Source organism: Cricetulus griseus, chromosome 8 (assembly GCF_003668045.3).
Source record: "Cricetulus griseus strain 17A/GY chromosome 8, alternate assembly CriGri-PICRH-1.0, whole genome shotgun sequence".
Taxonomy (NCBI): Eukaryota; Metazoa; Chordata; class Mammalia; order Rodentia; family Cricetidae; genus Cricetulus; species Cricetulus griseus.
The window spans coordinates 11,234,788-11,252,379 of record NC_048601.1 but is presented as its reverse complement, the minus strand read 5'-3'; the positions used below and the strand labels follow the sequence as shown (position 1 = coordinate 11,252,379).

At 42.6% G+C, this 17,592-nt stretch overlaps 1 protein-coding gene across 4 annotated transcripts in view; it reads left to right on the top strand.

The window, feature by feature from the left end:
* Dera (deoxyribose-phosphate aldolase) overlaps window positions 1-17,592 on the top strand; it is a 93,535-nt gene that overhangs the window by 26,139 nt on the left and 49,804 nt on the right. For all 4 annotated transcript variants that reach the window (XM_035448690.1, XM_035448691.1, XM_027429931.2 and 1 more), the window contains exons 4-6: window positions 1,400-1,495; window positions 3,230-3,364; window positions 17,016-17,144. In XM_035448690.1, the coding sequence (XP_035304581.1) occupies window positions 1,400-1,495; window positions 3,230-3,364; window positions 17,016-17,144 (360 nt within the window). The remainder of the gene's footprint in view (window positions 1-1,399; window positions 1,496-3,229; window positions 3,365-17,015; window positions 17,145-17,592) is intronic.

Here is a 17,592-nt window from a genome sequence, read left to right as displayed (position 1 = left end):
GATGCAGCTCACTGTTGAGTGCTAAAGGCCCTGGCTTCATTCCCAAAGGTGTAATCAAAGCTCAGACCACAAACGCCCAACTTTTTATAGCACTAAAGGTAATGCATTTTTATGGAGTATTAATGTTCTTTGGTTTTGTACTGGCTATTTGGACCTTTTATATTTTCTTTTTATTCTCTCTTTCTCCCTCTCTCCCTTCCCACCTCCCTTTCTACCTCCCTTCCTGTACCTCCCACCTACCTGCCTTGTACAGGGTCTCTATATAGTCCTGGTTAGTCTGGAACTCATTGTGTAGACCAGGCTGGCCTCCAACTCACAGAGATCTGCGGGTCTCTGCCTCCTGAGTGCTGGGATTAAAGGCCTGCGTCACCACTGCCTGGCTATGACAACTTTTATAAAGATAAAACTTTTATGAAGTTTTATCTCACTGGGGCTGGCTTACAGGTTCAGAGGTTTAGTCCATTATCAGCATATCGGGAAGGTTGGCGGCGTGCAGACAGAATGGTGCTGGAGGAGGAACAGACAGTTCTACATCCAGATCCACAGACAGCCAGGGGTGGGGGGAGAGAGAGAGAGAGAGAGAGAGAGAGAGAGAGAGAGAGAGAGAGAGAGAGAGAGAGACTGGGCCTGGCTTGAGCATCAGAAACCTCAAAGGCCACCCCCAGTGACACACTTCCTCCAATGAGGCAACTTCCTACTCCAACAAGACCACACCTTCTAATAGTGCCATAGGGAGTGGGGGGTCGGGGGTGTTGTTTGTTCATTTAAACCACCACAGCATCTTACTGTTTCTTATAAAGGGGGAAGTTTAGACCCCATTTTATTGAGTCACCCTGAGTTTCCTTTGCATTTTTATTCATCTGCTGCCTGTGCAGACGTCATGTAAAACTAGATTTGTGATGTGCATGAAATAAAATATTTTCAGCTAAGTATACTGTTTAGGAATTGGGAGGAGAATAATTGAATTGTGTTAAATAGCCTCAAAGAACGGTGTCTCTCTCAGAACTTTTCTGTGACTAGAAAGATCAAAAATCCATCTGTGTTTCCAGGAGCTGGAAGAAAAAGCAGCGGAGAAAGCTTTTCAGGGGTTAGAAGGTTCAAGAGGAGAGGGGCTTGCTGCCAAGCCTGCTGGTGTAGGAACCTGAGTCTGATCCTTGGAACCCACATGGTGGGAAGGAGAGAACCCACATTTGTGATGTCCCCTGACCCCCACATGTTGCTGTGACCTGTGCACACACAGAAGATAAACAAACGTCAAAAATGAAACTGACCCCTCCATTTGCTGCAGCTGTGTGGGGAAAGTCTTGATTTCTGCCAGTGTTGTCCTAGAAATGATAATTCAAGGTGTAGTGTCTTTGCCGAACCCAGGTAAAGTAGGCTGCTATGCTCCCCTTCATAGGCATCACCACAGCGGCCGTCTGTGTTTATCCTGCCCGGGTATGCGACGCTGTGAAGGCGCTGAAGGCCGCAAGCTGCAGCATCCCTGTGGCATCAGGTAAGACTTGCAGTGGGTTTTACTTTTGCTTTTCAACATGTCGGGGATTCTTTAGCACACTCAGCATGGAGTGTCCTCCATACATTTATACTGTGATTGCATTGATTTCATAAATTTAGTTATGTTGGTTCATGATTTTAGTGAAGTAAACGTGCCTCTCGTCACGGCTGGCTACTGAGTTGGATCCCTGAAGCTCACACAGTGGAAGGAGCCAGCCAACGTCTGACCTCACATGAACATGCACACACACATATGAAATGAGAAATGAAATAAAGCAGGCTATAAAAAGCCTCAATGCATGTGTCTATGAATAAGTAGAGACACACAGTTTTAGATTCTAGTTTTCAAAAAGGCTACAAAAAATGTCCTGGTACTTTAAATGAACAGTCTGAGTCAGGTATGGTGGGACATGCCTATAATTCTACCATTTAGGAGGCTGAGGCAGGAGGATTGCTACTAGCTCAAGGCCAGCCTGGGCTACATGGAAAGAGCATGTCTTAAAAAGAAAACAAAAAGGGAAAATGTGTAAAGATCAGTTACTTATTTTATTAATGAAACATGATGTCCTGCATCTTTTAAGATTTATTTTTTATGTTGTTTGTGCTTGCGTGGGTTCTTGTAAGTCAAGTCCCTGTGAGCACTCACAGAAGCCAGAGGAAGTAGCTCCTCTGAAATGAGTTCAGACAGTGTGAGCCCCATGCGGATGCTGGGGTGGAAGATGGGTCCTTCGGAAGAGCAGCCTGCTTTTAATCACCTAGCCATTGCTCCAGCTCCTGTACCACGCTTGTACATAGCCTGTGTGAGAGGATGGCCAGCGTATTTGACAACTGTCCCTTTGTAGTCCATAGTCTTCACCATTTCAGGGCATTAGCTTCTCATTTACACAACAGGGGAATGGGTGTGGTCTACAACAGCAGACCTGAGGAGTTTGGAACTGTAGGAAAGGACATTAGCCATGCTTATGCTTAGTCAGAGATGGGGTGAATGGGGAAAACTTCTGGTTCTCAAAACTGTACATGTGTGTTCTTTTTTTCTTCGCACATTCTTGGCCCTTTGCTGCAGGGACAGGTGCTTCCCCTCCTCCCCTGCAGGGACAGGTGCTTCCCCTCCTTCCCTGCAGAGACAGGTGCTTCCCCTCCCTCCCCTGCAGGGACAGGTGCTTCCCCTCCCTCCCCTGCAGGGACAGGTGCTTCCCCTCTTCCCCTGCAGGGACAGGTGCTTCCCCTCCCTCCCCTGCCTGTTTTTCCTTCTCTACAGTGACAGGTGCTCTCCTTTCTGTCTGGCTCCTCCCTGCTGCCGCTGGTTGTGTTAACTGGAGACACTGGGGACTCTGTCTTCTCCTCTGGTTGCTCTAGAGTCCACTCATGGGGAAGTGGAGATCAGGTCAGGACAAATGTGTGAGTGCAGCCAGCTTGACTGAACCAGTGTCCATCTTGTAAAGTGCACCAGTGACTTTGCTCCTGTCAGCTGGCATGTTTAGTTAGATGCTACTTACTGAATCTCTGCAACAACTGAACTCTGCTCTCCTAGACAGGATCACGTTACTATGTCCCCCAAGTCGGTTATGCGCCCGCAGTCTGCCCTGCACATTGCCTTGTGTTGCGTGAGTGACATGAAGGTACCCTTCATGCTGTCTTCTCTAAATACTGTGCTTACCAACTGACCAGTTGACGTTTGTTTTCTTTCCTCCCTTATCCTACCCTCCCTGTTTTCTTTCTTTTAAATTTCTCCCAGTGGCCACTGGCTTTCCAGCTGGACAGACTCATTTGAAGACACGACTGGAAGAGATCAGACTGGCGGTGGAGGATGGAGCTACTGAAATCGACGTGGTCATTAACAGGACCTTGGTGCTGACTGGCCAGTGGGAAGGTAGGTGCAGGTCCTTGCTCCCAGGGAGCTCCAACCTAAAGTGGAACGCAATTAAATCGGATCACAATGGAGTCAGAACTAGTTTGAAAACAGATGGTTTATTAGAAAGTATTCACGTGACGGAGCCAGCACTGTACAGCCAGGCAGGAGAGGGCAAAGAGAGCCCCATGTGTGGGTCCCTGATATTTACGTCACTCTGACCATGCACACTTGGGCGTGGTCAGCATCACCTGTGCCAGCCCCCAAGCGGGCATGGTCACCATTTCCCCCTACACCAACCCTTTCTGGTGGGTTATCTGCAGATCTGGAAGGAGACAGCATGACTTGGGAATCAAGTTCCAAGTCACAAGTCAAAGGTCAGAGGAAACAGGGCTAAGAGTGCTGCTCTTGAGGTCTTTAGAAGTCTAGGCCATTCCCTGTCTGCAGAAACTTATGTCCGTTTGTGTAATTAGGGGTATAGTTATTCTGTGCAGTAAGACCAATTTAAAATTTATTAATTTGCTTTTATTTGGGGAGAGTTATGACTATTCTGTACTATTTTGTTATTCAATACATAGATCACTAGGCAAGCCTTCCAAGCAAGATTTTTTCAAGTATATTGGGGGAGGTTGCCCTTTTTACATTCATCTTTGTGGACTTTGAGGATGTACCCTATTAGTAAGCTGATTAAGTGTGTTTTTCCTACCATAAATGTATAGCATATTCATCTTTAGGGCTAATGTTTCACTGTCGTGCCAGACTGTAATAAGATAATGTCATTCCAGTAACAGGTTACTGTTTTTACAACAAGGTATGAAACAATGAATGGATTTTACCAATTCTTATATATATCTTGTATCCTAAAGATGAGGACATTAATAATAACTAAAATAACTACAGTATACTCTGAAAAAAATTACCATAGCATGTACTATAACAACATTTTAAATGAAACTAAACTAATACCAAGATAACAGATTGTTTCTTGATAGATGCACATGTTAAGTAAAACACATATTTTAAGTGTTTAAGTATGGAGGATCAGTGGGCCACTGTTAATTTATTTACTTTTTATTCATTTGTGTTTGTATGAGGGGGCACATACATGCCAGGGCTTGACTGTGGATAGCAGAGGACAAAGTCTGGGAGTCGGTTCTTTCCTTCCTCCATGTGTGTCCTGGGGATCAAACTCAAATCATCAGGCTTGGTTGTTGGTGTCTTTGCCTCCCGAGCCATCTTTCGGGGCACTGTTTATCACTGTTAACTGAGATGCTTCAATCTGGTAACTGAGATGGCCTTAGCGCCTAAGGGGCAGGTAGCATGTACAGTGTGGACATGCTGGACAAAAGGTGTGGAACAGGGAGGGACAAAGTGGGACATCGTGAGATTTTACCACGAGAGCCATGTGAGGCCTATGAATTGTTTGTTTCTGGGCCTTCCATGTAGTAATTTCAGACGTTAACTGAGACACTGAGAGAGAAGACTGACTTGTATCTGTAAACGTTTGTCTGTGAAACTCAAATTCCATTGTTCAGCACCTGTGAACCATTTGTGTTTTGTTAGGAAGTAACAGATTCTGTCAGCAGTTTCATGACATGATACTCAGAGGAAGTATTTAGAGTGTTATGTCAGGGACCTTGGCTGAGTCCATCTTCCAGTTCTGAAGCATGTGTGTCTACCACCACAGTAGGGACACTCCATTGTCTACGGTGGTTTCTGAAGGTCCAGCCTTCACACCTCCTCTTCCAGGGCAGGAAAGAAGGGCCTGCCCTATGTGAAATCTCCACACCCTGTTTATTGCATCCTATTGGCTTGGACTGACTCACTTGCAAGGTCCCCATCAGTGGCCACACATGGAGCTGGAAAACATGGTTTTCAGCTTGGAGAGTTAGCTGCATTTCAGTCTTTCCCATTTCCTTCCCGTCTCCTCTCTATACTGCCATTCTGGACAGTTCACAAACATCTTTTTTAATTGGGCCCCCATTTGTACTGTTGTCTATGTGTGCTTTGGGTATTCTTTATCTTAAAAGTCGTATTTTATATATGTTCTTGTTATGTATTCTGCTGGTCTGCTTTTGGTTGCAGATTTCAGATTGGTGGATAATGTAAATATTCATCATATTTTAAATAAATCTGGAAATGTTATGTCCTTTGTCCTTTGCAAGCAGGTGGAGACAGATGTGCTTTTTATATTATAACTTGTGCTCTTGTCTCACAAGTTCTACTAATTGAAAAATAAAATCCAATAGGAGATGGGTTTTGATGTAATTGGCTATCCTTTAACAGACTTAGGAATGGCTGTTTTTGAGATAATAATTTCCCCAAAGTAGGCATTTCCACAAAATATAATAACATATTTTTGTCCTAGACCATACTTTTCCATTAACTTTTTTTTATGGTGTTAATAACCTCTTGACCCAAATCAAATTGAAAAGGAACATTTAATGCTAGAAATTCATTTCTAAATAGAAGCCAGCGGTGACTTAGCCTTTTCCCCACTGCAGTGTTTTGTCTTAATTCTGATTCTCAGCTTGATTATGTATTGTGTTATTCACTGCCCTGTTTTTATATTAGGTGTTTACTGAATTAGAAGTTTCACATTCATTTTGTGGAATACCCACCAGGCTGTTACATTTCTGTGTCTTGGGCCCTCTCCCCATGCTCCTAGTTTTGTAAGTTACTTTGTGTATTGTCTGCTCCTCTCCTTGCTGTAGCAAAATACCCAGTGAAAGCAGCTTAAGGAAGAAATGGCTTATCTGGACGCAGTGAGAGACAGTTCATCCTGGCAGAGAAATCAAACGAAATCTAAAGTACCACTTCAGAGGGAGATGAATGCAATGTTGGGCTCACTTTCTCCTTTTATAATTGAGTCTGGGACCCCAAAGGAGGGCTCCTGCCACCCACATTCAGGGTGGTTCTTCTCTTCTTGGTAACTCAGGCTAGACATTCTCTTACAGATGCCCAGATATTTCTTTCTAGAGTGATTCTAGATCCCAGCAAGTGGATGACAATAAAGATGAACGGTTGCCTGTTGTAAAGCACAACAGAAGTAGACCTAGCCATTTAAAATGCCTCCTGCCCATGTCTCATGGCCCAGAAGCAGACGGGTCCACCTTGGGTGCTCTGAGCTCTGTGAGGAGACTGCATATGAGCTCCCTGTGTTGGTGTTCCATTGCTGTGAAGAGACGCCATGAGTATGGAGACTCTTGTAAATGAAAGCCTTTCTTTATTTGGGACTTGTTTACAGTTCCACAAGTTTAGTCTGTAGTCATCATGGCAAGGAGATTGGAGGTATGCAGGCAGACTTGGTGTTGGAACAAGAACTGGAACCATCTGGACGAATGGAAGTAACCAAATCTGAATCCAAAGGCAGTAGAAAGAGAGACCAATGGGCCTGGCTTGGGCTTTTGAAACCTCAAAGCCACCCCCAGTGACACACTTCCTCTACCAGGCCACACTTACCCCAATAAAGCCACACCTCCTAATCCTTTTAAATAGCACCACTCAGTTAGCATTCGAATGTAAGAGTCTGTGGGGGCAATTCTTATTCAGATGTAAGAGTCTGTGGGGGCAATTCTTATTCAGATGTAAGAGTCTGTGGGGGCAATTCTTATTCAAACCACCACACTCCCATTCTTAGCTACTTGTTCCTTGTATTTTTTGTGTACATCTGTGTTCTGCCTGCTTTTATATATATGCAGCACATTTATGTCTCATGCCCAACGGGGCCAGAAATAGGTGTCAGACTTCTTCACCCCTGTAGAGAGCCAAGTTCAGCTACCAGACCCCTGAGCACTGGTGTCCTCATCTTCCTGGCTGCCGTGTGTGCCAGGCTCCTGTCCACTTTCCTACTCAGCTGTGTTGTTGCTCAGCATCGTTTTCAGAGAAGCAGAGACTCAGAATCACATGGGGAAGAAATGCATTGAAACAGTTACCTTTCCCTCTGTTAGCAGTTTAATAAAGAAATCTTATTTAGTCCCCTCTTGATTTTGAGGATGATTTTGTTGGTGGTTGTGTTATCTTGAGTGTGGTGATGCATTCATACTGAAATCCCTGAGGTGATTCGCCCAACCTGAGCAGTGCCAACTGCTGTGGTCTCTATTATAAAGCACTTTTTGTTCAGTCTTTACCCTGTCCTTATAGCATGGTCCTGTTCTGTTAAGCTTTTCCCCTAAGCCAGGTTTAGCTCCTTCACACTGCCCTGCCCTGCTATTACTTCCCTGTCTCCTGCTCATGCTGACAAGTATATATCTGTTTGTCACCTAGGACAGAGTGAGGAGGGTATGGTTGGCTGTCAGAATTACCAGACAAGCATTTCCCAAGTTCTTGCTCTGGCTCCCCTCTGTTGTGGAATAAAATATTTGTTTAATTTGTAAAGATGTGTTGTAATGGTTTAACTATGTAAAGATGTGTTGTAGAGTAATTGTTTAACTATGTAAAGATGAGTTACATTTGTTTAACTGTGTAAAAATGTGTTGCTGTTTCACCTTGCCTGCCTAAGGCACCTGACTGGTCTAATAAAAAGCTGAATGGCCAATAGCTAGGCAGAGGAGGGATGGGCAGAGAGAAAGGAGAGCCAGGCAGCCATGGAGGAAGCAGAAAAGCAGAATGGACAGTACATAGATGAGGTAAATAAGCCTCGAGGTAGCACATAGATTAATAAAAGAGCTAGCTAGAAAGAAGCCTAAGCTATAGCTGGGAATTCATAATTAATAAATCTCTATGTCATGATTTGGGAGCTGGCTGGTGGTCCAAAAAGCCTGCTATTCCCTTCCCTCACATTCCTGAGCCAGTTCTGGTACAGCCAGAACTGAAAGCTGGATGTGATGGAGTAAGAGGCTCCTATGAGCCTCCCAAGGCCTAGGGCATTCTCAGTGTCAGTAATATTTCTGTATTGTGGTTTATGTACACACACACACACACACACACACACACACACACACACACACACACACGCACACACACGCACACGCGCGCATGCACAACCCTAAATTGCACATTGGACATTGACACCTAAATTGCATTGCATTTCTTGTAGAAAGCTTTTGCCAGAAGAGCCTTATCATCCATGTACTCTATGAGCAGGCCTTGGTAATTATATGCCTTCTGTAGTTGGTATATGTAGGGTGGTCTTGTTTCTGCTACACAGATAAACGTCGTATATTTACCAGTGACATGGAGATGTTCTCAAATTTAGACCTTGCTTAGGAATCTAGTTCTGTTAACCTAGGACTGGAGCTGCCTTCTCTGGCCTTGGGGACCAAGTATCCATGGGACATCTGTTGTGGCACCTTGGTGGTCCAGACCTGATGTTTTTTGGCACAGTGTTTTGAGCGCAGCAGTTGGGGTATTGTCCGTCACCTCTGACCCCAGCCTCATCATCTCCATCTCTCAGTTGCTCTCTAAGCTTAGTTTGTAGCACACACACTTGACAGCTTTCTCGTTTCAATGCGAGAGAATGAAATTCCCAGAGCAAAGCCAGAATGTCTTTCATTTCCTCCCATGAACCAGACCCTGACTATCTGGCATCTGGTCAATAATTTGCCTTATGTTATTTACTTACTTTTCTAAACACAAGAAAAATGGGAGATCTCCCAAAAGAACTTATTTTTGTTTTTCTTTATAGAACTATTAATAATAATAGCTCATCAGAAAAGCTATTTCTGAATCTATAGATACTTTCTGGGAGTGGAATCACATAATCTATAATCTAGTTCCTCTGTTCCCCGGTTGTTTATAACAGAGAGAGTCCAGAGACACTTGGAGCAGCTGGGTGCTTTCATGGCTTTTGTTTTTAGGCAATGATTCTTCAAGACTTCAATAGTATTGGCAAAAATGTGTGTGTTTTATTTCTTGTGGGTTCTTTTACTGCCAGGTGATTTATAAAGCCCATCTCTATTTTACCCTTACAAGTTTAATTAATTGCTCTGGCGGATGAAGCCGTGTTCTTGAACATTCTGTACCTTTTTTGGTCTGAAAGGTTGCTGTACAATCTTATATTAAGTGTTTTACTGTACATATAATTATCTTAAGCATTATTTTCAGGACATTCCTGTGCAGTGTTGAACATCTCTCTGGCACTTAAAAATAATTGCTTAGATATGTTCGCTAGCAATTATTTTTTAAACCACCTTTGAATAGCACGAAACAAAAAGAAATTGCTTTATGACTTAGGCGGGAGTTGGGGTGTCTAAAGACTTGGAACCTTCCTCAAATCATAGTTTCATATGTGCAAGATATAGTAGCGTGGTTTTCTACGGTTAGACATTTCTACAAAATGCTGTGGATTCCTAGCTGTTGTGAGATTGACAATAGAAAAGAAAATGTTCTAGTTCCTGGTGGTGGGAGGTGGGGTTGGCAGCATTGCAGAGATCGAGTCTGTCATCAGATTGGGGGAAAGGTTCATCAATGGTTGGGAGTTAAGAGCAGGAAGCTGTGAGGAGCTGTTGCATGGTGGGGAGCTTGCAGACGCAGTTACATACTGCATCTCAGAGAGCTAAAGGAACAAATGTTTCAGTGTTTTCACTGTAAAGAAACGACCCGTGTCAGAGGAGATAGATATGTCTGCTTTGACATAAATAACAGGCAAAACATACACGCATTGAAATATCTCATGGTACCCCATTAACTGGTGCAATTTTCATATTTTTACTTATCAGTTTAATAAACAGATGTAAGAAAGGAAAAAACAAAACCATAATGCAATCCGACTCCTTCTGCTTTCCTGTCCATCCCCTGGACTCCAGCCCTTGAGGCACACAGGCCTCTGCTGCTGAGACTGAGTTCTCAGGCTGCTGTCATAGAAACTCCGCCCACACAGCCTCACCTGTTTACCAACCAGAAATGGTGGGCAGAGGTCGGTTCCGACTTCCATGCCTCATCAGCATGGTGGTAGTGGGAAGACTCCAGGGACGGGCTGGAGACCCTCCTCTGAGCTGTGCGACACTATTGATTAAATACCTGCAGTGTGATACATCCTGGGCTTCTGGCACACCCCCTTCAAGATCCTGAAAGCCTCATTAGAAGTCAAAACATTTATTATCAGATTTTTAGGTGACATCACTCTGCCAGCCGCCTCTCTGGTGTATGTATTTTGTTAAATTTTGCATTATTCTGACTAATTTGCAGTCATGGTGTTTGAATTACATTTTCATTTGTCAGTCATCTTTTATAATAGGCTTCCAAATTATTATTTTCTGGTACGTGGCAAGAATTGTTCTTTCTTCCTTTCTCTTTAAATGAGGAATTCTCAGTTTTGTAATGTTTGAAGTTTTAACAATGAACATATATTACTTGGAAGTGTGTGAGCAGAAAAAATATAATAAAGGCTCTGGGGGTTAGAGTGATGAGGTATGCAAAGACCTAGCTGTTGGGACCTCACTGAAGCATTGCTTTTCATAGCCAAACATCTGGAACCTTAGGCTTCTAACAACAGGAAAATGATTGACTAAATTTCACATCTGTATGATGGAAGATTGTATGGCCATTAAAAATGTGTCATAGGCCTATATGTAAAAACATAGAAAGAAAGCTGCAAGATGAGGGTAAACAGGGTATAAAATGTCTCCATATAAAACAATGTTTTAGAGACTTTCAGCACCATAGACTGGTTGGTGGTCACAAAATTCACCCCCCCAAGAAAAATACTTAGATTCTAAACAAACTATAAAAAAGTATCAAATTCAGTTTTAAGTTTTAGTTATGAGTAATTTTCTTAAACTTATAGAAAATTGCAAAAATAGTGTTCTGAACACAAGTTTACCCATCACTCAGATTCTTCTGTTACAAAATTCTGTTATTTACCTTTTTGGCTTTTTTGTTTTTCTTGTGTATACACATGCACACATATGTTGCATATATATGATATATATGTATAATTTTATAAGCTATTTGAGATGAATTGTATACCTGTTGACTGTTGGCTCATTACCCTTGAATACTTTACTATGTATTCTCAAGGAATGAAGGCAAGATTACACTAAGCCAGAGTACTATGGAATGTCCGACCATTAGATGAATAGGCTCCGTTCAGATTTCTCAGGTGCCCAGTAGCATTGTTAGGTCATTATGTATCTCTTTTTCTTCTTCATTGGAATGGCCCCTGGGCTTTTCTTAGTTTTGAAGAGTACAGGCCTCTGTTATTAATAACTTATAAGCTATATTTCAGGGCCTACAGAGTAGCTCAATTGGTAAAATGGTTGTCCAGCATGCATGAAGGTTTGATCTCTAGTACTCTCATTCTAACGGCTTAAGCTTTTAGAGCAAACCAGAGCTTAATCTTCATTTTCTATGTGCCTGTTATTAAAGGTGGGTCTGAAAGAAGCCTAATTAGTTGATTACCTTCATAATCATCCAAATAATTGCTTTTACATCTATTCTCAGAACATGAAAAATGTCTGTGAAATGAAGAAAAATGGAGCTTGGGGAAGTTCAGTAACTTTGTCAAGTGACATAACTAATTATCAGACATAGGACCTGGAAAGAAACCCATGAGCCCTGCAGTGCCATGTTCTGCCAAATGGCCACAGAAGAATTAAAGAATTGTGTGTGTGTGTGTGGCGGGGGGACGACACACACTTGCAAATGAGGGGTATGAGAGAGAGGAGAGAGAGAGAGAGAGAGAGAGAGAGAGAGAGAGAGAGAGTGTGTGTGTGTGTGTGTGTGTGTGTGTGTGTATGTATGTATACATGTGGAGGCCAGAGGACAATCTAAGGTATCATTCTTTGGATGCCATCCACTTTATTTATTGAGACAGGGTCTCTCTCTGGCATTGGCTTGTTGGTTTGTCTGGATAACTGGGCAGCAACCCTAGGGACCCTCTACTCTCTCCCAGTGCTAAGATGGTTATTGGCAAAGCCACCACACCTGGTTGTTTCCTCTGTGTATTCTGGAACTTGGTTCCTCACACTTCTGTAGCAAGCACTTTATCTTGAGCTATCTTTTTAGCCCTCAACAATGATCATATATGGAAGGATGCAAAAATAAGTGTTTTATGTTCTTAATGACCTTTGAACTTTCATATTCTGGAATTAAAGCCAGGATTTCAGTGCCCAAGTATAAAATGAATAATTTAAGCCCAATGGAAAGCTGACCTCTTTAGAGTCTAGGTTTTGATCACTTTGTGAAGGTCTCCATGTGTTCTGGAAAATGTGTTTCATTTGTAGCATGCACTTCTGTGGTGTGTGTGTGTGTGTGTGTGTGTGTGTGTGTGTGTGTGTGTGTGTGTGTGTGTGTGTGTGAGTGTATACACATGTGTACTGGACTCTTCACTGGGAATATTTGAGGATGTATGATCATTTATCTTTTTTTGTATGTATACAAGTATTTTGCTTACTTATGTGTCTGTGTACCCTGTGTATGCCTGGTGCTCATGGAAGTCAGAAGAGAGCATCAGATCCTCTGGAGCTGGAAGGAGGAGTGACTGTGAACCACCATGTGGGTGCTGGGACTCCAACATGGTCCTCTGCAAAAGCAACCAGTGCTCTTGACCACCGAGCCATCTTTCCAATCTGAAAAGTACAACCTTATTCAGAATCTGAGGACATGTTACAGACTGGAGATGAGATTTTAGGACCTCTGCACATTGCATCGTTCATGTCTGAAATGTGGCAGTAAGTGCCAGCTGTGTTACAGGGGTGATTCAAGCGATACACAGGAAACTCTCAGGATTGTGCAGGGAAGATGCTTTGAAAACTTAAGACCTTTTTATTCTTTGAGTAATCGTACATCATGTAGAATCGTGTTGGAAGGGGCATTTCTTTCCTTTATGTCATCATTGGAACATTGTAGCAATATAGAAGACCCATACCACATATTCCTGGCCTTTTTGGGAGGGCGGGGTGAGGCAGGGCAGGAGGTGGGGCAGGGCAGGGTGGGAGTGGGAGTGGGCAGAAATCTGCCCATCACTTTCCTCGCTCATTTGTATCCAAAGGTGTCTGTTGAGTGTGCTAAGCTGTACTCTGGGTGTGGCTGGGTTATATTTCAGCCATTGTATCTAAAGGTGTCTGTTGAGTGTGGTAAGCTGTACTCTGGGTGTGGCTGGGTTGTATTTCAGCCATTGTATCTAAAGGTGTCTGTTGAGTGTGCTAAGCTGTACTTTGGGTGTGGCTGGGTTATATTTCAGCCATCAAGTTCTTTGATTCACATGTGCCATAGTTTGCCAGTGTCTGTCATTAATGTCAAGGTGTGGTCCATAAAGCTACCTGAACACTAATAGTGCTTCTTTGTCGTTTCTTTGGCTTGGACTGCAGTGAAGTGGTTGTTTTTTGTTTTGTATGTAACATTTGTAAATTCTCACTATGGTTTCATAAATCTTAGGACAACTCTTAGTTTGCTTTAACCTGCAAAGTTGTTTTTGCATCTCTGAAGTATGTAACAAAAGTATGGGAAACTACTAATAAAGAATAAATTCCTACCCGGGTGGTGGTGGCGCATGCCTTTAATCTCAGCACTTGGGAGGCAGAGGCAGGCAGATCTCTGTGAGTTTGAGGCCAGCCTGGTCCACAGAGCAAGTTCCAGGACAGCCAGGGCTACACAGAGAAACCCTGTCTCAAAAACAAAACAAAACAAAACACAAAACAAAACAAAATGCCTATGAATTGTCCCATTTTCTTGCAGTCACATGAATTATTTTATTGAATGTTCCAGAGACACACAAGCAAACTAGCCCCTCTAAGTAAATGTCTAGAGAAATAGAGTAATTCTAACACACTTACACAACTCATACATAACAGTAGCAGTGCTAGCTCTAGAATCTTTTCAGAGGGAAAAGAAAAGAAATTATGGGACAGAGTAAATGTCTCATTGGATAAAGGTATGTTGCTTAGCCTGATAACCAAGTTCAATTCCTGCACCAAAAGAGTGGGAGAGCCAAGTTCTTTCTGTAGGTTATCGTCTGACCTCTGCCTGTACATAGGCATATGGTAGATAAAAAACCTAATAAACAAATGAAAGAAAAAAATGATATATCATAAACTTTCCCCAGGACTGCTTTCTTAGATTCTTTCCAAAGTAGTTGTATTTTCTGCTCTTGAAGGAATTCAGATTGGAGTGGGCTCAAGCAGGAATGTGAGTCTGAGTCCCAGAACCCATAAAGGGAGCAGGGTATGGTGGTTCCCATTTGTAATCCCAGCTCTGGAGAGACACTGGCCAACCAGTGCATGTTCACTGAGATGCCCTGTCTGAAGGCGAAAAGGCAGAGTATGACAAAGAGGGAGGGGCACCCGGTGTCTTCCACCATCTTCCTCACACACCACGTGTACAAGAAATTGAATAAAACCAAGCTATAAAGATTTTTGTCAAGAATATATGATATTGTTATGTCATGAAATTAGTAAAATGGTGTGACAAATTAGCACATTGAGAATGGAAGGGTACCAAGGCTCAGGTGACCCTTTGGATCCCTTCCGTTTGAGTTATGAGTTAAAGAGACCCTCCCAAATGGTGAAGTCGTGAGACACATTGAGTTTTTCTGATTAATTTACCACAGATAAATAAATCCTATGTTCATTAAAAAAAATTGTAGTTTTTTCCCCCACAGACATGATCATAATTAATGTTTTAAGAATTTTCATTCAAATCAAAGTTCACTTGTAGCTGTAACTTCTGTCCCACCAGCAAGTTCCCAAATAACCACACAGAGACTTACTATCAATTATAAATGCTTGGCTGATAGCTTAGGCTTGTTACTAATTAGCTCTTACAACTTAAATTAACCTATATTTCTTACCTACATTCTACCATGTGGCTCAGTACTTTTCAAGAAGACAGGCTCATCTTGCTTCTCCCCATATCTCCTGGCAACTCTGCCCATGTTCATTCCAGAGAGCGCTCTCCCTGTTCGAAAGTCCCGCCTAACCTTTTCCTGCTGAGCTATTGACCATTTAGCTCTTTATTAAACCAATGAGAGCAACACATCTTTACACTGTACAAAAAGATCGTTTCACAGTGTTCACTCTGACAGAAGCCATAATTAAATATTTTTCAAGATTTCACCCATACAGCAGAGTGTCTGGTCCTTAAAGGAATTAGGTTGGGCTGTAGAATAGGATTTGATTTTTATTAGACATCACAAGATGGAAACTCATTTGACCAAAACACTAAACTTCATAGTGATTTTTGAGTTCTTGAGGATTCATAATATGATAGGCAATATTATACAAAGTACTACACACACACCTGTAATCTTCATAAAATAACCCTAGAAGGTGTGTATGGCACTCTAGGACTACAGTTGCCCCAGGTCCACCAGAAGTTATGTGGCTGTCTTTTGGCACTCTTCTGTCTGCCTTCTTTCAGGGTAGTAGCTTACTGTAGGATTTCAAGTCGAAAGTTAACTTTGGAGTAGCAGTCTTGGATTTTTAGATGATGTCACCTTGCCTATTGCTCTTCAAGAACAATGTTCTCTCTTTGGATTCAATATCACGAAACATCTTCCTGAGTTGTTAGGATGTGGGTTGTCACTGCCTGGTGGGGTTATGATTTAAGACAGGTGTCATGGGGGGTACTTGGGTCAGATGGCTTCCTCACAAGTCAGGAGAAGTGGGCAGGGGGTTAGACAGTGGTGTCACCTCAGACCTGTGGGGACAGTCTGGTAGTGACAAGCCTTCAGCCTTACCAGGCACCAGTGTGTCAAACAGCTGCCCCTAAGACACGCCACGAAGCTACCTTGGTCCTCGTGGTAGGATTTTCCATTTTCTGAGGTTAGGGTGTCAGGTGGACAGTGTGATAGAGAGCTCTAGCTAAAATCCCCAGTGTCATTGACAGAAGATTGTTAGTTTTTCTGAAAAGTTTGATACACATACTGGTTTTGTTTACCAACGTTTTTGGTTTCTTATACTAATATTTTTATTTTTTGTTTTATGTATTTTCATATTTATATTGTTCTTTCTGTTTTGTTTACTTACTGGTTTCTGTTACCTTGAACTGCTTTCCTCAGTTTTATTTTGTCGTATGTGTGTATGCATATGTCTTTGTTTTGTCTATTTGTCTTTCCATCTAATCTACTTATCAGGCTGTTTTCAGGGACTCTTTGGAGCTCTAGAAACCTGAAATGATCTGGGGTTAGGGTGAACTGAAGGCGGCATCAGTGCACACCTCTCTCTACAGATAGCTTTCTTCACATACATCCAGTATTACCTGGCCAGGAGCTTCACCTCCTAGTCTGCTCTCAGTTGGTGGTGGGCAGCCTGTTCTTCCTGTATCACTGATAATTCCCAAGAAGGATCTGCTTTATATTCTAACCAGAGAACCTGTTAGCTCTGAGTAGAATTAATAGGAAACCCAGGATTTTTTCTCCAGCTTGAAAAGTGCTATAGTAACTATATGAGTGGCAGATAAATTTGATTTTATTTTCTCCCTCAGGTCAGAATCACATGGAAAAGGTAGAAATTATTTATAATTTGCATGTCCTTATAATGATATTTAAGAAGCTTTACGGCTCTAGACCCTAGGCCAGGGCTTAGACGCGGTTTTATGGTAGCAAGCCTGGCGTTCCTTGCAGCAGGGTATGAACTGCAGCAGAATGCTATAGGCGATATTAAATTGGGGTGATGTTTAGTAAATGACAAATGTTTTACATTTCCTAATTCTGAAGAGGGTTCTTTTGGCTCTGAAGGGTTGCCCAGCGCTGGCCTGCCTGCTTTGTAACTGTCTCAATGGTTTTCTTCCCCAGCCCTCTACGACGAGATCAGTCAGTTTCGAAAGGCCTGTGGGGAGGCACATCTCAAAACCATCTTAGCCACGGGAGAACTCGGCTCGCTCACCAACATCTACAAAGCCAGCCTGGTAGCAATGATGGCAGGTGAGCTTTATGTATTCGGATGGGGTTCCTACTGGATTGAAGGTTTTAGGAGAAAGGAACAAATGAAAGCATTTGCATGTCACTGAAAGTGGTAACCCCTTGGGGAAGTCTTTTTTGTGGGAGGGATGAGACGTTTTGTGAATACATACACACAGAGTGAAGTGGTCAGACACTTGGGGCTTCCCTCCACCTTTCTTGTTTGTTTGTTTGTGGCATTTCTTTGCTGCACTATCCTTAGGTAGCAGCAGATGGCGCTCTTGTTAGCTATTTGCTTTTTGTGTGATTTGATTATTCATTCATCAACACATCCTGGGCAGGATTTCTCTGTGAGTTGAGTTGATTTTTTTTTTCTCCGAGACCTGCCTCTGTGCTTTCTGAGGTGGCCTCTGCTTTTGTCCTGCAAATATAAATAAGAACTAGTGTGATGTTGTTTTTTGTGCTTTCATAT